This window comes from Anastrepha ludens, chromosome 2, assembly GCF_028408465.1.
Source record: "Anastrepha ludens isolate Willacy chromosome 2, idAnaLude1.1, whole genome shotgun sequence".
Lineage (NCBI taxonomy): Eukaryota > Metazoa > Arthropoda > Insecta > Diptera > Tephritidae > Anastrepha > Anastrepha ludens.
This window is the reverse complement of record NC_071498.1, coordinates 178611516-178630807: the sequence shown is the minus strand read 5'-3', so window position 1 is coordinate 178630807 and position 19292 is coordinate 178611516. Positions and strand designations below refer to the sequence as shown.

Here is a 19292-nt window from a genome sequence, read left to right as displayed (position 1 = left end):
TTTTTTTGAAGGGGATGAAATTGATTTACAAGAATAAATAAAGATTTTTCATTTTACAACCAAATTCATCTTACTTTTTGCCCACAGGTATGTATATAATTGGCGCGCACACCCTTTTTGGATGTTTGGCCGAGCTCCTCCTTCTATTTGTGGTGTGCATAGAGGGATTAATTTTGCGCCACCTATAAATCTAATATTGTGCTTTCTGGAACTCCCCAGTTTTCAAAGACAAGATTTGGAAAAATAATAAAGTCATTTTTGATTGTAAATAACTATTTTTACTTGTATATCTTTTCGAAAATTCTACAATTTAAATGACTTGGTGAAACCAATTGTCTTGCCGCGCTGACCATTCCTTTGCTTTTAAAACCACTTGGCAGTCCCACCATGCACATACTCACCAACTCACATTCACGCATACACACACACACAACCACACGTTAAACCCAACGCACACCGATAAATCACCACCACAGCCACTTGCTCTTGTACCCAAACTTAACTGTTATACTGCGCTACAGTGGCATTAAAACTGTTCACACTGACGACGCCATCATGTGGTCGCTACACCATCTCCGTCATTGCACGTGCATTCTTCGTTTTGTGTTTTGATTGGATACCTCGTGGTCCATGCAGCTCCACAAAACAAATCACTAACGTTCACGATCTCAACGCGAGCGGTTGTGCGTAGCGGACTAACGACGACACGGCGTATAAGTAATAGAAGAATACAACAAAAAGTGTATGAAATCAAGTGAGGTAAAGGAAGTGGATGTGAAGTGAAAGCGTAGAAGAAGAATTGCCCGCTGAAAGAGGAAGAAGGGCGGAGCACATACTATGAAAAGTACGTTAGAGTTTTGAAAAGTGCAATAAATTTTTTGGTGGTAGTGGCAGTGATGAATTTTTCTTGGTGGAATTGTGAATATTAGCTTGATGTTGAATGGAAAGTGAAAGGAATTCTTGCACATTAAATGGCAATTCAAATTGAACAGCCATGCAGTGAAATTGTTTATGTAATGTGAAAAAAACAAACAAAAAAACAAAAAAAAACACTGAGAGAAAAACAAAAATTAAACAAATAGAAAAATAAAACCCTAAAACAAAAAAAGGGGAAAAATTTAAGTGCCTTGACATCAGTATTGCAGTGACATAATTCCACTTAATTAGTAACTGACTTTGAGCGCCGTTCGAATGAATGACAAACCGAAAACAAAAACAAAAAACAGAAAAATATTTCAAAATGATTGCCACATGGCGCTTGAGCATGCTTCATGTTGTTATTGTTATTCTCGATGCTGCTGCTTTTGCTGCTGTTAAACCAAATATTGTGTCTATGTGCGTGTGTGTATGTGTGCGTGTGTGTTTTGAAAAACATGTGCTTGGTGTGTTGCATAAATAATTACATTGACAAATAGCTACATTGCATAGCCTTGCAAGTGCAGCCATCACCCGCCGCTGTCCGTTGCCTGCCGACGTCGTTGTGCTCCATAGCAAACGCTGGTGCCGTCGCTATTTAATTATTTGTACTGCTGTAAAGGCGGCGGCATCATAGTAACACAGATGATGCATCAGCGGCAATAGTCAGGGTGATTGCACTGGAAGCAACAACAACACGAGCAGCATGGAATGATGTGAATGAATGGTATTTGTATAGAGATTTGTGTGCTTCGTTTCGCTTTTGCTACTTATTTCCTCTTTACATGGATGTAATGTATGTGTGTGTGTACGTGCGCATGTAGTGTGCAAGAATTCATGTTTGCGCCACTCGACTTTTCAAATTTTTGTTTGCTCAACTGTTTGATTGTCGTTGACTGCTCGTTCTATCGTCGCCTAATGGCGTTTGTTTTGGCTGGATTTTTTTTTGTCAGGCCGAAAGTATGCGGTCCAATTTATTAAGAAATTAATGATGCGTGAAGCGAGAAACAGTTTCAGCCCTTGGCGCTAGGCTTTGAAACAATTAAAAGTGTCCCTTGGTTAACGGTTTGGCTATTTGCTGCATGGCGTTCGACTGGGCGTATGATGAACTTTGACACATTTGCGTGTGGTAGCTAAACATTAAGGGGGAGCCTCTAAAGGCTTAAACAAATCGATTATTTCGTGGTTTTTTTGGGAAGGAAAGAAACATTCGATTGAAACGAAACTTTCAGGTTTTATTATTATATATTTCAACAGTCTTCTCGAATTTTTTCAAGCATTTTGCGGAGGCGCCTCGAGTCTGCATGTGTCGTGCGGCGGGAAAGATGAAGGTCGCAATTTTCATCTGAAGCCGAAAACCCCAAAAAAAATTTATTTTAGTATAGTATAGCTTCTAGTTAAACCAAGAAAATTAAACAAAAAGTGAGAAATTCAACAATTTTTCGCTAATTAAAAAAAAATTCATTTTTTTGGAAAACAAATTCCCTTTAGATTGTTTAAAAAGTGGGTTAATCATAACTTTCTTAAGGTTTTTTAGGTTCAACTAGAAGGGAATTTAAATCCGAATACAATCAATGTAACTCATTTCCATAGGACGTTTAACTTTTTTCCTATCTTTCCCGCCAATTAGGAAAAATCGTAAAAATAAAAAACCGAGAAATCGCACTTCGAGCGATCCGGTCGGTAGGATACCTGCTCGACGCTTGCTCACAATTTCTTCTGTAACTCCAAAAATATTTTTAATTTGCTTCTGAAATTTTGAGAACACATTCTTGGATAGTTTGGGAAGACATTTATGCAAAAAAACAAAAAAATCGATTTTTTGAAGTCTCTAAAGCAGGCTCTCCCCTTAACACGTATTTATTGTACAAACTGTATTAAAATTCAAGTCGAATAAAAATTAATTTTTTTTCCGTTTAAAACAAGTTCTTCCTTTTCTGCTTATTTGCCATTATAGCCGCCTTAGTGATTAACCCTCCGTTCAACACCTTTTTTAAAACCTTCGGTTAGATTTTTTTTCGTCCTGTTCGAGTATCCTCTGTGAAAGGTTATATCCGTAAACCGAAAGAATATTAAATTTTACTAAGCTACTTGGAAGCTCAAGTCGTTAGTTATAATAGAAATATGTCAAATTCACGTACAAAGTCGAAAAGGTCTGGCCAGACCCATGTGCCCAACGGAGGGCTTAGAACAAATGCAGAAAAGCGCGCTGGTAATTTCTATTTTCCAGTAACGGATGCCAATTCAAAAGATTAAGTTGAGTCAAGTTCATTCCTACTTAATCTTTCTAGTGTATAAAAGGTTTTACTTTACCTTCGCAAGCACCAGCTGGTAAAATAGCAATAGGAGCGTTAAAATATATGATATATATAAAGTGGCGCAAAATTATTCACCCTATCGGAAAATATATAATGCAAATGGCGTCGTAGGTCAATGATATTGGACATCTATGAACTGGACAGCTACAGTATACAATCTGACAACCATTGGAGCGCGAAAAGGTCAAAGTAAAAATAATTTCTTTTATTTAATAAAAAAGTTATTAAAAAAATTGGATGATTAATTTTGCGCCATTTGTTTAATTGGATATTTGTCGGATGTTTGGCCAAGCTTCTCCCGCTTTTTGTGGTATGTGTATTGATGTTTTTTGACAAATGGAGTGACCTAAAATGGCAGATGGATTTTATAAGGAATACTATCATAGCAGAAATACACTCGGAGGTTTTCATTGCCTACCGATGGCGACCTCTATTAAACAAACTATTACAAGTTAAGCCTTGTATTAAATTTTCCTAAAGTTCATACAAATCATTTTTTCATTGCCGTGGCATTCATTGACGCCAAATGGGTAAGCTCTAAGCGCCTTTTGTAGTATCTTTCCTCCGAACACTAAACTTCTTTGGATGCTGTCTGCAAGTACGATTCTGCGCCTTATAAAAGGAAGAGAAGGTAGATTTATAGAACGTGGTTTTTGTTCATTTAAAAAGGGCTTTACTTCCCAAAGTAAGGAATATAAATTAGGGAAATTCTTCATTAAACTCCAAAGCCGACGTTATTATCTGTGTTAATGCTACCTCTCGAGTAAAGAAAGTCCTCTAATTCTTTAAAACTAAAACGGCCGATAGATGATTACTCTGTCGAAGGCCTTGTTTGGTATAAAATTGATCTCTTTCAATTTTGCTTGCCACAGTAGTTAACTGTAAACATAATTGCCAATAAACAATGAAAAATAAAACAAAAATTTAATTGATCTGTTAGTATTTATTAGGTATGTAAATAGACAGGGTGGCGCAAAATAAATAAATAACAGAAGATTTATAATTTTTGACACCTGCAGGCAAGACAGCTGTAGTATACAAACAGAAAAGCAATGGAGCGCCTAACGGCCAAATAAAGAAATCCATCAGTCAGAATAATTTTGTTTAATTAGCAAAAAAGTTATTTAAAATATAATTGGATGCTTAATTTTGCGCCATCTCGTATAGTAATGATTTGGACATCAAGAAGGAACCGATTTCGATTTTGAATTTTCGCGATTAAGGCAGAAAAAGTTACATTATTTTCAATGAAATAAAAAAGAAGTTTTACACTTTAAAGTGAAATGGCAAGAGGGGGATCTGCCATGAATAACTCTCTTGCAGAATCGGTATTCACACCATTAGGTGGAGTCAAGAATATAATTTCCCTAAAATACCTCCGAATCGCGTACTGTAGACGGAAAGGCCAGACGAAATGCAAAATTAGCAGAACGTTATGACCCACCTACAACGTCAAGCAATCGTCTACATTGATATACAGGAAACGACGGGACGCCTGGAGGCTAACGGCAGTCATAACTGGCTTTTGGTCTGTCGGAGAACAAGCCGCCAAAATAGGCATACCTTACAACACAGACTGTCACAGTTGTAAACAACCGGAGAAAAAGGAAACAATCTTCCATTTCCTCTGTGATTGCCCTGCCCTATGGAAGGACAGAATGTTAACTCTGGGCCAACAACTGTCTGGCTTAGATGTCAACAACCTAATAAGGTTCTTAAACCGCACAGATTGGATATGGTTATGCTATAAATAACCCTTAAACAAGTTGGTAACCAGGATGTGGCAACAAAATGGTGCGGAAGCGCTAGTTGGATTCTGAAACAATAACCACTTTAACCAACCAACACTTTAAAGTACATAGAACAGAACCAAGAAAAAATATATATTACAATAACAAAAACATAAAAATATATGAGATTTTCTTGAAACGTGCTACTTGTAGAACATGCCACACGATGTTCTTCAAGTTAAATCCATTGCTGCTCAGCGCGCAATTAGATTGCTGGACATGGTAGCATTTCGAGACAGATTTCTCCTTCCTTCGCTCTAATTCGTACAAATATCTCCATCCGAAAATATTATCCCTGAAGGGTTTTGAGGGTTGGCTATCTTTCCAAGCAAGCTGGATAGGAAATAGGAGAGAGTCTGCACGGGCATAGGCACCTCTGTTTTCATCGACTGATCCAAATCAGCCCAATATTTCAGTCTCTTTTGAATCGGCGTGAACTAGTAGTGTTTTTCAAGCTTCGCGCTCCTGCAGGCATACAAAGGCATAAGTATCTTTTTCGATAGTTAAGCTGCGATCAAGGCTCTGCCGTCGCCAGGTTGTAGCTATGTTCTGGTCAACTCCTGTAAGGAGATGACGTCGAACGTGCAGGAAATATTTCTCTTATCTGGATTCCAGAGCATAGAAAGATAGAGGGAAATAAAGGGGCCGATGAGCTTACCAGGAAGGGATCGACAGTTAGCCTGAGGCAGCTGCCACAGGCAGTGTTTAATAAAATTTTGTCGTAAACATTGATGTCAGAATGTTTCTTAAAAAAATTTGACATATTTAGATACAGGAACAGGCCATTGTTACTTGCCCACTCGCTGACTACGTCTGACTTCTTGTTGAGGTTATGCATACAAAGGTTTAATGAGGATTAGGGAAGCCCAATAGCAATTGAACATCATCAGCATATATCTGAATTTTAGTGTGCTTCACCTCCTCACCAGGCAGATCGTTATAAACAGTAGGGGAACAAGAAACGATCCTTGAAGTACCCCCCTATATATGGAGAGGAAGCAATGTCTAACTATGCTGATTCTTTGAGATCGACCAAAAAGATATGAATTGATTAAAATTTAAAAAAATACAGCAGCGTTCAATCACACGGCAGCTTGCGAACACAAACATCGAATATCTAATATATAAATCACGATAACTGTGAATATAGAGATAAATAATCATCTTAAAGATAAAAGCAATGATTCAAAAATTTCGATAAAAATATACGCAAGCTTAATATGAGGAAGTCCTCTGGCCTCGTTTTGATAGGAGGCGTTCGAGAGATATTCTGAGGATGACAAAATCTCATCTCTCAAATTTCGTGGGCATCCTCACGGGTCACTACCCGCGGGGTATACATACCGTGAGACTCGGAATTACTTCGAGTCCTTTTTGAGTCAGCTGTATGGAGGATGAGGTGGAATCGTCTCAGCACCTTAGCTCCTTAGCTGCCCAGCTCTCGCGGGACTAAGATTCAAGCATCTTGGTACTCACTTCTTTTCTGCACCTGCTGATATAGCAGGTCTTGATAACAAAAATCTGATGAACTTCATCAGCAGCATAAAGAGCTAACGCAACCGCAGTCTAGTCACTGTTCATAGTTCACAAACACTCAACCCTCCTTATCCGATCGTTCTATCGTCCTTTTTCCTTCACCTCTTTTTCCCCTCTTGAAATGGTATCACAAAGGATGAACCAAACTTCTTTCGTCCAAGTGGGCCCACTTTCTGGGCAACCATTACTACCTAACCTAACCTAATATAAAGATTAAGTAAAAAAAAGATAAATAATTGATTATTAGAAATTATTTTATATTATTTTTCTATTATTAAAAATTCTATAAATTTCACTCATTTCATAATAGATGGCGCAAAATTAATCAGATTCAATTTTGTTTTTAAATAATTTTTTTTACTAATATAATAAATACAAAAAAAAAAATTTTTAGTGACCGAAATTTTTATTTTAAATTTACTTTAAAAATTCTATTTATAAATTTCACTAATTTCAAAATAGGTGGCGCAAAATTAATCATCCAATTGTGTTTTTGAATAATTTTATTTACTAAATCCGAACCAAAAAAGAAAATATTTTGAGTGACGGAAATCTTTATTTTAAATTGACTTTAAAAATTCTATAAATGTCACTCTTTTTATAATAGGTGGCGCAAAATTAATCAGCCAATTTTGTTTGTGAATAAATTTTTTTACTAAATACAAAACAAGAAAAATATTTTGAGTGACGGAAATTTTTATTTTAAATTTTCTTTAAAAGATCTATAAATTTCACTAATTTCAAAATAGGTAGCGCAAAATTAATCATCCAATTTTGTTTTTGAATAATTTCTTTTACAAAATACAAAACAAAAAAAAAATATTTTAAGTGACAGAAATCTTTATTTTAAATTTACTTAAAAAATTCTATAAATGTCACTAATTTTATAATAGGTGGCGCAAAACTAATCATCCAATTTTGTTCTTGAATAATTTTTTTTACTAAATACAAAACAAAAAAAAATATTTTGAGTGACAGAAATCTTTATATTAAACACTTTAAAAATTCTATAAATTTCACTCATTTCATAATAGGTGGCGCAAAATTAATCATCCAATTTTGTTTTTGAATTTTTTTTTACTAAATGCAAAACAAACAAAAAATATTTTGAGTGACGGAAATCTTTATTTTAAATTTACTTTAAACATTCTATAAGTTTCACTCATTTCATAATAGGTGGCGCAAAATTAATCATCCAATTTTGTTTTTAAATATTTTTTTTACTAAATACAAAACAAAAAAAAATATTTTGAATGACGGAAATTTTTATTTTAAATTAAATTCTATAAATTTCACTCATTTCATAATAGGTGGCGCAAAATTAATCATCCAATTTTGTTTTTGAATAACTTTTTTTACTAAATACAAAACAAAAAAAAAATATTTTGAGTAACTGACATCTTTATTTTGACCTTCTCGCGCCCCCATTGCTTACCTGTTTGTATGCTGCAGCTGTCTGTTTCACAAAGGTGATTAATTTTGCGCCACCTGGTGCATGTACTAAAATTTCTAACCGGGCTAGTTTCAAAATGTTCACACAAAAGTTACTATTGCATACAATTTCTCAGGTTTATCATTAATGCCCATCTGGTTTAGATAAACTTTTGCATCACTTAAAAAAATATTTGCGCAAGCTTCTTTTCGCACATTTTCATTGCTAAAATTGTTGCAAATTTTAATTCCGAGTAAACTTTTTACTCAACGCGATGATGATGCCCCACACCATAAAAGTTATTTAGAATTAAGCAGAGCAACTTTTTGCTATAAACAAATCCCAACACACACACACACACATATATATATATGTCTTTGCATGTATGCACGTAGTTGGCCAAACATTCATGTAAACAAGAAGAAACAAAAACACGAAGTGCTTGTAAATATTATTTTGCCCCAAGCAGTTGCAGTAACAGTAAATTGCAGATTTTAAGTCTAAAATCACGAAAAAAGAAAACGGTTTATGTCAGTGCTTGTTGGGCGTGTTAGAATATTACAGTTCATAAAAACTGTTGAGTTACAGAGCGTGCATCGCATACATACAAACATTTCAATTTATATGTGTTTTCGGAAGAGGCCCTTAGTTGTAGAGATTTGAAACGTTTTTCTTTTTAATCCGATAAATATCTTCAGAGGCCCAAATTCAAATGAAATTGAAATTGGCGCTTACACCTTTTACTTGGTGTTTGGCCGAACTCTTCTTCCTAACATATTTGTGGTGTGCCGTGCGTCTTGTGTTGTTCCAAAAGTACAGGGTACACCTTCGTTTATGTGGGTATGAAAATATTGAATTACTTTGAAAAAAAAAACTGATTTGTTTAAGTACGGTATTTTTATTTGGTTAAGTTATTTAAAATTTATTAAAACTATTTTTTGAAAACAATATCACTCAAGTGGCCACCTTTCTCAGCAATTACAAACTGCGATTTTTTTTCCACGTTTGCCATCACATTGCCAAGCATTTCGGGTTTTATGGTATAGTGTTAATTTCAGTACAAATGTTTGCTTTAAGCTGGTCCAATAGTCTGCGGCTTGTTGGCGTAAACCATACTTTTCAGATAACCCTACAAAAAGAAGTCCGGGTATCGCCTCTTTTTGACACTATGCGTCCTGGAAATTTTCGTTGCAGAAATTCAATTGTGGCATTCGCAGCGTGGCATGGCGCATCGTCTTATTGAAGCCAGTAACCGTCTAAACTTTTCTTACGCATTTGCGGGCAGACATAATGAGCCAACATCCATTGATATCGGTTTCCATCGACCGTTTCGATTTCTTGGTAAAAATATGGCCCAATAATGGTTTTTGCAATAGCGTTTCAGTTCCCCAAAAGCGGCAATTTTGTTTACGCACGCTGCCAGAGAGGTTAAAATGTGCCTCGTCAGTCATTAAAATTTGCTTCCAAAAATTGGGTTCAGTGTTAACTATTCGAGCGACTGTTTCGCCGTATTCCCAGTGACGTCAGTGGTCTGTCGGCAATATTCTTTGTGGCAATTGCACTTCATACGGAAAAAATTTTAAATCATCCTTTAAAATGCGCCGCATTGTGGTTTCACTGACGCCAAAATGCTGCGCGAATGTGATCTTGAGGTATTTTGGCCCAATCTCGTATAATCGCTTTTTTCAACGCATCCATACTGGCATATTTTTTAGTCCTCACCTTGCTCTCCAAAATGGATCAGATGGAATAGTCCATCGTATTTGGCGAATTCGAAAGCCATTGTGTGGACGAAATAAAGTGTGAAACATGATTTTTTAACCATTCTTGGTTCACACGAGCTTTATGAGACGGTGCCGAGTCCTATTGGAACGTCCATGGTCTACGACCAAAATTTTTGCATGTCCACGGCTCTAAAGCAGCTTCTAAAACATTTTCCCGATAATAAGTCGCATTCACTTTGACACCAGACTCGATAAAAACGATTGGAGAGCGTCCATCAGCGGTTACTGCGGCCCAAACCATTACTTGCGATGGGAAAATGCTTCGAGTGGCCATACGTAGGCTCAAATTCTCGTATGAGCGTTCGGTCAAGTAAACACGTTTTGAGTGTTTATGAACAGCTCAATTGGGAAATTTTTTTCATCAGAAAACACATTCGCCACGTCCGTGCAAGCGCAACAGCTCCTTTGCTCTTTCGCACTGAACTTCTTTTTGCTGGGGTGAAAGATCGTGCACTTTTTGGAACTTGTAAGTCTTGACCTTGAGCTCGTTTTTCAATATGCGTCGAATGCCGTCTTTCGAAATCTTCAGTTCTTTGGCCATTTTTCTTCCACTTCGACGTGGATTTGGTTCATGTCGAGCCTTAACTTTCCGAACCATTTCTGGCATTGTTGCGGTTTTTTTTGGTCCACCTTCATAGCGTGTTGCAATGCTACCAGTATCATTGTAACGTTTTATAGTGCGATACACAAACATTTTATTCACTTTGAGGTGACTGAGCGCATTTTTTCCGATGGTCAAGCTGCGATCAAGGCCCTATCGTCGCCATGTTGCAGGTCTCTTCTGGTCAACTCCTGTAATGTGCAGGAAACATTTCTCTTAACTGGGTACCAGGGCATAGGAACAAAGATGGAAATGAAATTGCCGATGAGCTTGGCAATAAAGGGGTCGACAGAACCGGTTTCAGTTGTCCCCATCTCAGACATCGGTGCCCCCTTGACCGTTGTTAAAAGGAAACTGCACAATTTCTTTCATAAAAAACGCGAAAGTCCATCTGTTTTTTCTATCTTATCTCAAAACATCTATGCTATCTCAAAAACCCTTTGGCCTCAGTACGACAGAAGTAGGACGCTTAAAGATCTAGGGATCTTTCACCATTCAATTTCCAAATTCATAGCGGTGGTCACTGGTGCCGAACTCATGTGAAGAAGCCTGGACTTCCGTACAGCCTCCATTGCAGAAGCCGTGGGGATTTTGCAGATCTTCTTTGCACTGGTGGTCACTCGGTGATCGGAACGCATGTGAAGAAGCCTGGACTTCCGTATAGCCCCCATTGCAGCAGCTGTGGGGATCTTGCAGATCTTGAGGTCTCTTAGTTTGCCTAACACCCAACATCTCGTTTCTCTGAAGGTACCATAGCATGACAATGCTATCAGAAAAAAAGTGCTTGAGATTTAATGTAGAACAAATTATGTAACTTTGATGTTTCGATAAAAGCTGCGATCGGAATGTTGCAGATGTTTGAATCACCAACATATTAACTGAACATTGGCCCCAATTGGCTAAAAAGCGTAGCCCAGTTCTACTAGTGCGCGTATTAAAGTGGAAATGCGAAAATAAGACACCCCTAATACTCGTATCCACTTATAACTGACTGTAAACTTTCTGTTGCCTACGAAAACTGCAAGAAAATAGTTGCTATGTTAAATTTCACACATTTTAAGTGGCATTTCTTCTAAGTACCTTGAAATGGTATAAAAGAAAGCAATGCCTTTGCTTCTTATTAAGAACATTTCGAGGTAGTTTGTGTAATGATTGGAATTTTACTTGGGTAGAAGCGAAGAAAAAAGAAATACGCAAACCTTATTTTTGGCCTTCTGAAAAAATGTCCAGAGTGCAAAGTTAGAGTAGATTGCCAAGGTAGGTTAAGTAAGCAAATGAAGTGTGAGGGATAACGAAAAGGCTGCAACAGAACTCTCTTATGCTATTTTTATGCCTTGAAGGTGCATTGTTTCATTTACTTACATGCGAGGAAATTTAAGAAAGATTGCAAAAAAAGAGTTATAAAAATATTACCAAGGCATGCATCACAGCCTGTGGTGCTTTGTAGAGCGATGACGGCCATGCTTAACAGGACGATGGCTCCGGAAAGACTAGGCACGATACTAGACTGGTTAAATGATTTAGAATATGGTAGCAAATATGGTGTACAGTTAAATTGCCATATTAAGTAAATAAGTAAGTAGATAAGTAAATAAATAAATAAATAATTAATAAATAAATAATTAATTAAATAGATAAAGGATAAACAAATCACTAGCATTGAGTGCTGACATTTGGGGCATTGATGAAGAAGATCGTTTTCAGAAATACTACGTACTACGAGTACCACCCAGATTCTTAGACAAATAGTCCCACAAACTCAACCCATTTCCTTGCAACTGAATTTCTCACTATCCTTATCATCATCATACCAATTACAGCTCGGGTGAACCAGTGTTTCCTTTATAATAACTCTCCGTACGTCTCTGTTCAATGCATCACTCTTTCTAATACATATTATTCATCGTGGTCTTCTTGGATATCATAAACCCATTTTCTTGGAGGTCGTCCGTGTTTTCTACTCCCATCACATAAAAGCGTAAGGTCTTTTCCCTTATCTTTTTGTCGCCCATTTTGAGTAGATGGCCAAACCATCGTAACCTATGGGCCTTAGCAAAGCATACAACGTTTTGGCCCGTTATTAGTTGTTATATCATCAGCTTCCTTTATTTTCTCCTTATCCTCGTTCTATACTTTGGTAAACAAGCAAAAATGTTTACATGAAAGAATGATTATCGAGGAAAATATATTTCCACTTAACACTAATGGGCCCATTACTTGAGATGGTTGAGTAACCAAGTTTATCTCAAAAAGTAGTTGACTCGGCCATTCGGCTTGCACTATTTTGATGGCACAATTTAGCCTTGAGAGGATTAGTATTTACGTGGAGAGTTGGATTTCATCATAAAATTTAGATAAGTAAGAGTGAATGCGGTGCAAAGCACATCAAAGATTGAATTGTTTGAGATGAAAAGGGGGTCTGAGAGTTACCTGCAATTTTGCTTCTTTAGAAAGCCTGTAAAGCATCAGAAGTATGTCTGAGCTGTGAACAAAATATTTCCTGTGTGAACATTTCTGAACACTGATTTTGGGAATAAATTTTTATGATTTTAAAAAGTTATTTAATAACAAGATTTTACATGTTAACTTGCTAGAAGATACACATTCTTAGCGATGCATAGAACACCCCCTTCTAGCAGCGTAGGCCAGAGCGAGAAAATTATCCAGAAAGGAAGAAATTAATTGTGTAATGGAACGCAAAATTAATCATTCAATTTTAATTTTGAATAATTTTTTTAGTAAATAAAAAAAAATTATTATTAAAAAAAATAAACAAAAAAAAATATTTTGAGTTATGAAAATCTTTTTTTTTTGACCTTTACGCGCACCGTTTGCCTGTTTGTATACTGCAGCTATCTACTTTACAGGTGGCAAATATATATGTTTGACTTATGACTTCAATTTATCTTTTGACAGACCTATGCATCTTATGATTCACCTTCAGTGGTTGCATAAACCAATTTTTTTTGCCATGCTTCGCTATGTTCACTTTTATTATAAAAGTTTTGGTTTCTTTATCCGACATCTTTTGATTTTTACGGTGGCCTTGCCTGACGGTTCATCATGCTCCTCAACCTGCGATTACAAATTAAGACTCATCCCCGCGGCAAGGAGACCAACGCGATAAGGAATATACAAGTATAGTTCACTTTCTGACAAAAATAATATAAAGCGGAGTCTTGAATTCTCCAAAAAAAGTGCTTGTAGCGTAGTACACATGACAGAAGTGAAACCTTCAAGGTAGACAAAGAAAGAGGGAGAGACCCGAGGTAGAATGAGACAGAGGGAGAAATAATATATATCTAAATAAACTCACAACATTTGCAGAGAATACAAATAGACAAAATTTACCAAAAACGAGAAGGGTCGATCGGTGTAGGTAAAGGCCTGACACAAACCGTGGAAACAACGCGCGTTTATCACCGACACAAACGCAGCGATTCCAGCACCGCAGCAACGGCACAAATTACCGCAATGCAATACCAATAAATCCGATGCCGGAATGGATAGCACTTTATAGTACGCACAAGCACTAGCGAGGAAACGGAAATAAGCGCCAAAAAGTAGGCACAAAAAAACGCCAAAAAAATTAGAACCAAAAAACGTTTCAAACAGTAGTCACCAAGCAAATATAACACCAAAAAGTAGGCACCAAAAATATATTTCCTACAAGTTTGCACCAACAAACAAGCGCCAAAAAGTAGGCAGTGTTATTTCTTACTAGAATTTAGCAACCACAAGGAAAAAATTAGGAAAAATAGCCTAAAGTGTATCTAAGATATATATAAGGAAAAGCTCTCTCTCTCTCCTTTTCCTCTACGTTATATCTTTTTTCTCTCTCGCGGAACGAAAATGCCCAAAACGTTGCATGACTTTGAAATTTTACTCCCCATTCTCGCTCGTCCATCGACTCCTGAGAAGTTTCACTTCAAAAGCTTATTGAAACTGAACAAATTTCTATGGAGGCAAAAATATTTTGGTGAAATTTTAATACTTTTTAGTAAAATTTTAATAGTTTAATTTTTGAAGCTTTTTTGGGTATGTCGAATTTAGTTGTTATTGTTGTAACAATATAAACATTCCTCGTAAATGTTTGGAGAATGCACTGGAGTGACAGTCCCTGGGTGGATATAAAACTGGGTTGTTCCTGTAACGTAGAACCGGCTGTCGTGGAAACAAACAAAAAACTAAAACTTCGTGAACCCGTTCTAGGGAGAAACCTCACAAAACGCGCAGTTAACAACCTCATAACTTTTAACTTCCACGTATTTTTGATAAAAAATGAATGAGTTAAAAAGCTGCATACTGAAAAAAAGAGCTGCTACAAAATTTTATTAACATTTTTTAAAGTTTGATATAAATTTGTTGATTTTTCAATAGCCTTTCAAAAAAATGGGATGCCTATTTTTGCTGTATTTCTTTATAAATGAACTATACTTTTTGAAAAAATTGAACATATTCGGGTGATTTTCAAAGATCTTGGGAACCTAAAATGATAATACATAACTGAAATATTGTTGAAATTAATTAGTTTTTGTTATATGTAATCTGGTAGATAATTTCATGACATTTATTCTTGGAACGAGTAACGCAGCTACGAGTTACATCGTTCATTCGATCAGTCCAATTTTTGACAACTTTTTCCAATAGGTAAATCTGAATGACTTCAATCAGCAAAAATGCAATGCAAACGATGCTCATTTGGGGTAAATTCTCGTAAGAGCTGTATTTTATAGGTCCATAAGCCAAGAACTTTGCAAAAAATGTTCCACGTAGTCAAAGGACAAAGACCAACCAGTTGAGAATGGCTACGAATCGACATTTCGGAACCTTCTTCAATACTTCGCTCTGTGAACTTCGCGAACAGTCTTTTCTTTTCAAAGTAAATTTACAACATTTAGAAGCGATGTTCTGAAGTTAAGCGATTCATGATGTCCTACTAAACTTTACTGAACAGAAATGTTAGCGCAGTTTGCCATTCTCAGCCGTCAAACCATAGTTATCCATATCGATAGTTCTCATGCAGCCAAAAAAACATCGGATGTAACAAAAAAAAAAAAAATAATAATAAAAAATTGTGTACGATTTTAGGTCGCAGTCAGTGTTTGTAAATTTTTAATACTGTGTATTGAATACTCGTAATTTATATACATAAATCATTAACTGCCTATATTCGCCTTCTAAATCCATCATTACGGCTACCTCCAGTACCCAAGTGATGATTGATGATTTAGTAAATCAATGCCAATGCCAGACATGATTTGCATATTCATTATTTTAGTAATAAACTACACCCGGAATGCTTTTATGGCCTACCACTGCCACGCAAACGAGCCATTCACTCGCCCACCCACCCATCATTCACTCACCCAATCATTCAATCATTTTCGAGAGCAACGAGTGCGCTTGCATTTAAATGGAGAATTAAAATTACTTTTTGATGTTGAGCAGCGAATCAAATATTTGCACTTTGCAATCCGATTATTTACAGTGAAATATTGAGTTACGTGCGAGCAGTTAAACAAATAAAGACTTCTGCAATCTAAATTTAAAGAGTTTCATTTGAGAAGAGAAAGAGAATAGCAAGAAATAGTTAAACATACAGCTGATGTGTTCTGCTCTGGCAATAGTGCAATTTATAAGTGAGTACACAGTGCAAATACAACAATAGCCAATAAACAACAAAAAGTGAAAGCAAAAAGATAGTATCGCAAAATCTCTGGATCAGCAAAAAACTGCGAAAATCTAAGGGTGTTTTGGTTGAAATTAAAGAGTCTAATAAAGTTAGCAAAAATACAGCGAAAAGGCAGTGAAAAGTTGACAAAAATATTCGGGCAGCAAATACCCTAAAAATAACAAAAATAATAATAATAAAGCGCCTCAACAACAAACAATAATGTCACCATTTACAAGCGATTTGAACATCAAAACTAGCACCAACTCTATGATGATCCACGCCGCCATTGCCGAGATGGCCGCCACCGCTGCAAACGTCGAGTTGGTGGCACGCGGCAATGCCACCGACAATGATAGCGACAGCGACCACGACAATATGTCGCTTATGAGTCGCTGCCGCCGCAGCATCATCAGGGTGCGAGTTGGCGATTTGATGAGCTACCAGAATATGCTTGTAGTGCTAACGGTATTGGTTTGCGGCCTTGCTACCGTCAACGGGCTCAAGTGCCACATGTGCGGCCAGTATAACGAGGGCGTCGGTTCCATTACGCCTTGCCTCAACTACTCGGATCAATATGCGCATCTCTATCTGAAGGAATGCTCGAAGAAAAGCGAGAAGTACTGTGTGGTAAGTGCAAAGAAAAACAAAAACAAACACCAATACATGCAAATAAACATTTATACGGGATGACCTTGTGCCACCCATCCGTCGCGTTTGTCCGAATGTCAGTTAGATATACTCGTACTTGTAGTACATAAATGAATGTGTGGGTGCGTGTGGGTGTGTGTGTGCATATGTTAGAGCCTCTTATCTACTCACATATACATTTGTATTTATATGCATTGAAATTGTTATTGTTATGTCGGCTGTGTTTTTATGCGTGTTTGTATTTTTATGAGTGCATTTTACGAGGCTTTTAAGCATCATAAGTGAGAAGAGGTAGGGGGTGTGATATTCTTTTGAATAATCTTTTATTATGTGTTTGTGGGTGTATGTGTGTGTGTGTGCAGTGTCGCACGGCTGCATGCGGGCGCATATAAAGTTATTTAAGTATGTGTATGCAGATCTACTGATAATAAAGTCTTGAGTTTAAGAGCAGCAATGAGTAAAAGTCTTATTTATTACACAGCAATAGTGAAGGGTGATCCATTCAAAAAATGTTTTTTTATTGTATTATTTTAGTTATTACACAGCAACAGTAAAGGGTGTTCCATTGCCAGTTTTTATTCCTCTACAAATGTTTTTGTAGCACAGTTAACGATTTTTGTACGATTAAATTTTTATTCAAATTTTCGCGGTCAACCTCGGCAGGCAGTGCTAAACCTCCGATTGTATTTCTGACATGGAAAAGGTCCCCATAAAAAATCCATCTGCCGTTCAGAGTCGGCTTCAAATATTTGCATATATACATATATTTGTATAATATATCTAAGCCTGAAGCCCTTGAGAATATGAAGCTCCTGCCATTTTTTCTGAGCACGAAATATTTAGTTGTCAGTATTACGTGATTTCCAAAGAAACCAGTTGATGACCCATCTTGTAAAATATCCCAAGTTCTTCTTTCTCTTGATGCAAAACGAATCAATATTTGCTCTGCTGGTAATAGTTATTTATTGATTGAATTTACTAGACCAAGTTTTATAATATGTGCTTTCCTTTTTAGATCTGTCTGTGACTTTGTGTTGATAAACTTTAATAAAACTTATAAGCACTTAGCTGTTGCTTTAAAATGAAACTTGCAAAAAAATAGATATTTTCAGATTTCATTATTTTTGTTCAAAATGCGACTCTTGATAATTATAATTGAAAAATGTCATTATTTTAATGTACACCGCGACCACGTCTCCAGGTAAAATCCGTCAAATAGTCAATGCGTGAATGCCCAATTGTTGAGAACGTCGAGATATCGATGTTGAGGGTTGTGAACAGGTTGTTCTATATAATTATGGTTTATAAATTCATGAATCTTGAAGAGCGGCGATAGTCGGCCAATAGTTGAAATATGGCATTCTTAAAAAAAGTTGATTTCCTTTCCAAATTTACATAAAGAGACCCTCTAATTGGGCAATTTATTACAAAGGGACTTTCAAAAGTGACGCCGAGATGTCGGTAGGTAATAATTTCTAGACGATTCCTTTTTTATGTCATCTTTGACATTTGGCAAGTAGACAGATGTACAATTTTATACGATAGAGCAACTTTTTAAAATTATTAAAACTTATTATAAAAATCGTCGAACTTTAAGAACAACATATTGCAAAATTCGTCATTTTTTCGATGGAAATAATCACATGACCGAATCAACAATTTAAAATAGACAGGAGGTTCTTGAAAAATTTTCAAATAAATGGTTCTGTTGAGAATAGAAAAAGGACTGGACGTTCTGTAGAGAATATGGCTGATGTAGCACAAAGTGTTGCTGAACAACCTTCTCAACAGGCTCAGACATTAGGCTTTCATGAATTGACTATTTGGCGGATTTTACTTGCATCTTTACGTGCTCGTGGTGTAAATTTAAATGGTGTAATTTTCCACTTTTAATTACTAAGAGCCTTATTTTGAATATAAATGGGGAAACCTGAAAGAAATTAAATTTTTTCATGTTTTATTTTAAATATCTATGCACGTATTTTGAAAGACCCTTCATATCAAAGTTATACACAAGCCACTTAAATTTCATTAATAATATTATTTATTGATGTGTGGATAAATAATTCATTGAAACATTTGCTTACTCGAATAAAATCTGCATTTCATTTTCTAGTGCAGGGTAAATGCCAATTTTAAAAGTTTATTAATCTTTTAATATTTCTCACCAACCTACAAGGTGAAGTGCAAAATAAACAAGACTGAGCTAAAATAGAAACGAGAGTAACTTTGTTCTTATAACTTCGATTTTATTTATTCAAACTAGTCATCTCTGGCCACGAAACAGTGTTGGCGTGGCAGTGCAAATGGCGTCGTACATTAATCATATTTTACAACTGAACTAGACGCAGAAGAAATGGGCCGCGAAAAGGTCAAAAAAAGATTTCCATCACTCAAATTATCATTTTTCTTTCATTTGGTAAAAAAATTCATTCAAAAACAACGCAGCCATATAAGATGTGGCCAAAATAGTCCGATTGCACTGAAATTTAGTACTTGATTTATTTTCATTTAGGAAAGAAGAAATATGAAATATGGTAAAGATTGAAGTACTGCCATGCCTACTCCTATTGTGTGCGGGAATAAAAAAT

At 36.2% G+C, this 19292-nt stretch overlaps 1 protein-coding gene across 1 annotated transcript; it reads left to right on the top strand.

Annotated features, from left to right (window-relative positions):
• The first annotated feature begins 643 nt into the window (after positions 1-643).
• LOC128855953 (uncharacterized) lies at positions 644-19024 on the top strand. Its single transcript, XM_054091228.1, has 3 exons — positions 644-844; positions 15868-16680; positions 18968-19024. The coding sequence occupies exons 2-3, from the start codon at positions 16273-16275 to the stop codon at positions 19022-19024; spliced, it is 465 nt and encodes a 154-aa protein (XP_053947203.1). The 5' UTR covers positions 644-844; positions 15868-16272.
• Positions 19025-19292: the final 268 nt, after the last annotated feature.

Bases quoted from the DNA above. Each gene is read 5' to 3' on its own strand.
- LOC128855953 (XM_054091228.1), top strand. From the start codon at position 16,273: ATGTCACCATTTACAAGCGATTTGAACATCAAAACTAGCACCAACTCT. The intron at 16,681-18,967 runs GTAAGTGCAAAG...TATTCAAACTAG, and splicing joins AAAGCGAGAAGTACTGTGTG to TCATCTCTGGCCACGAAACA.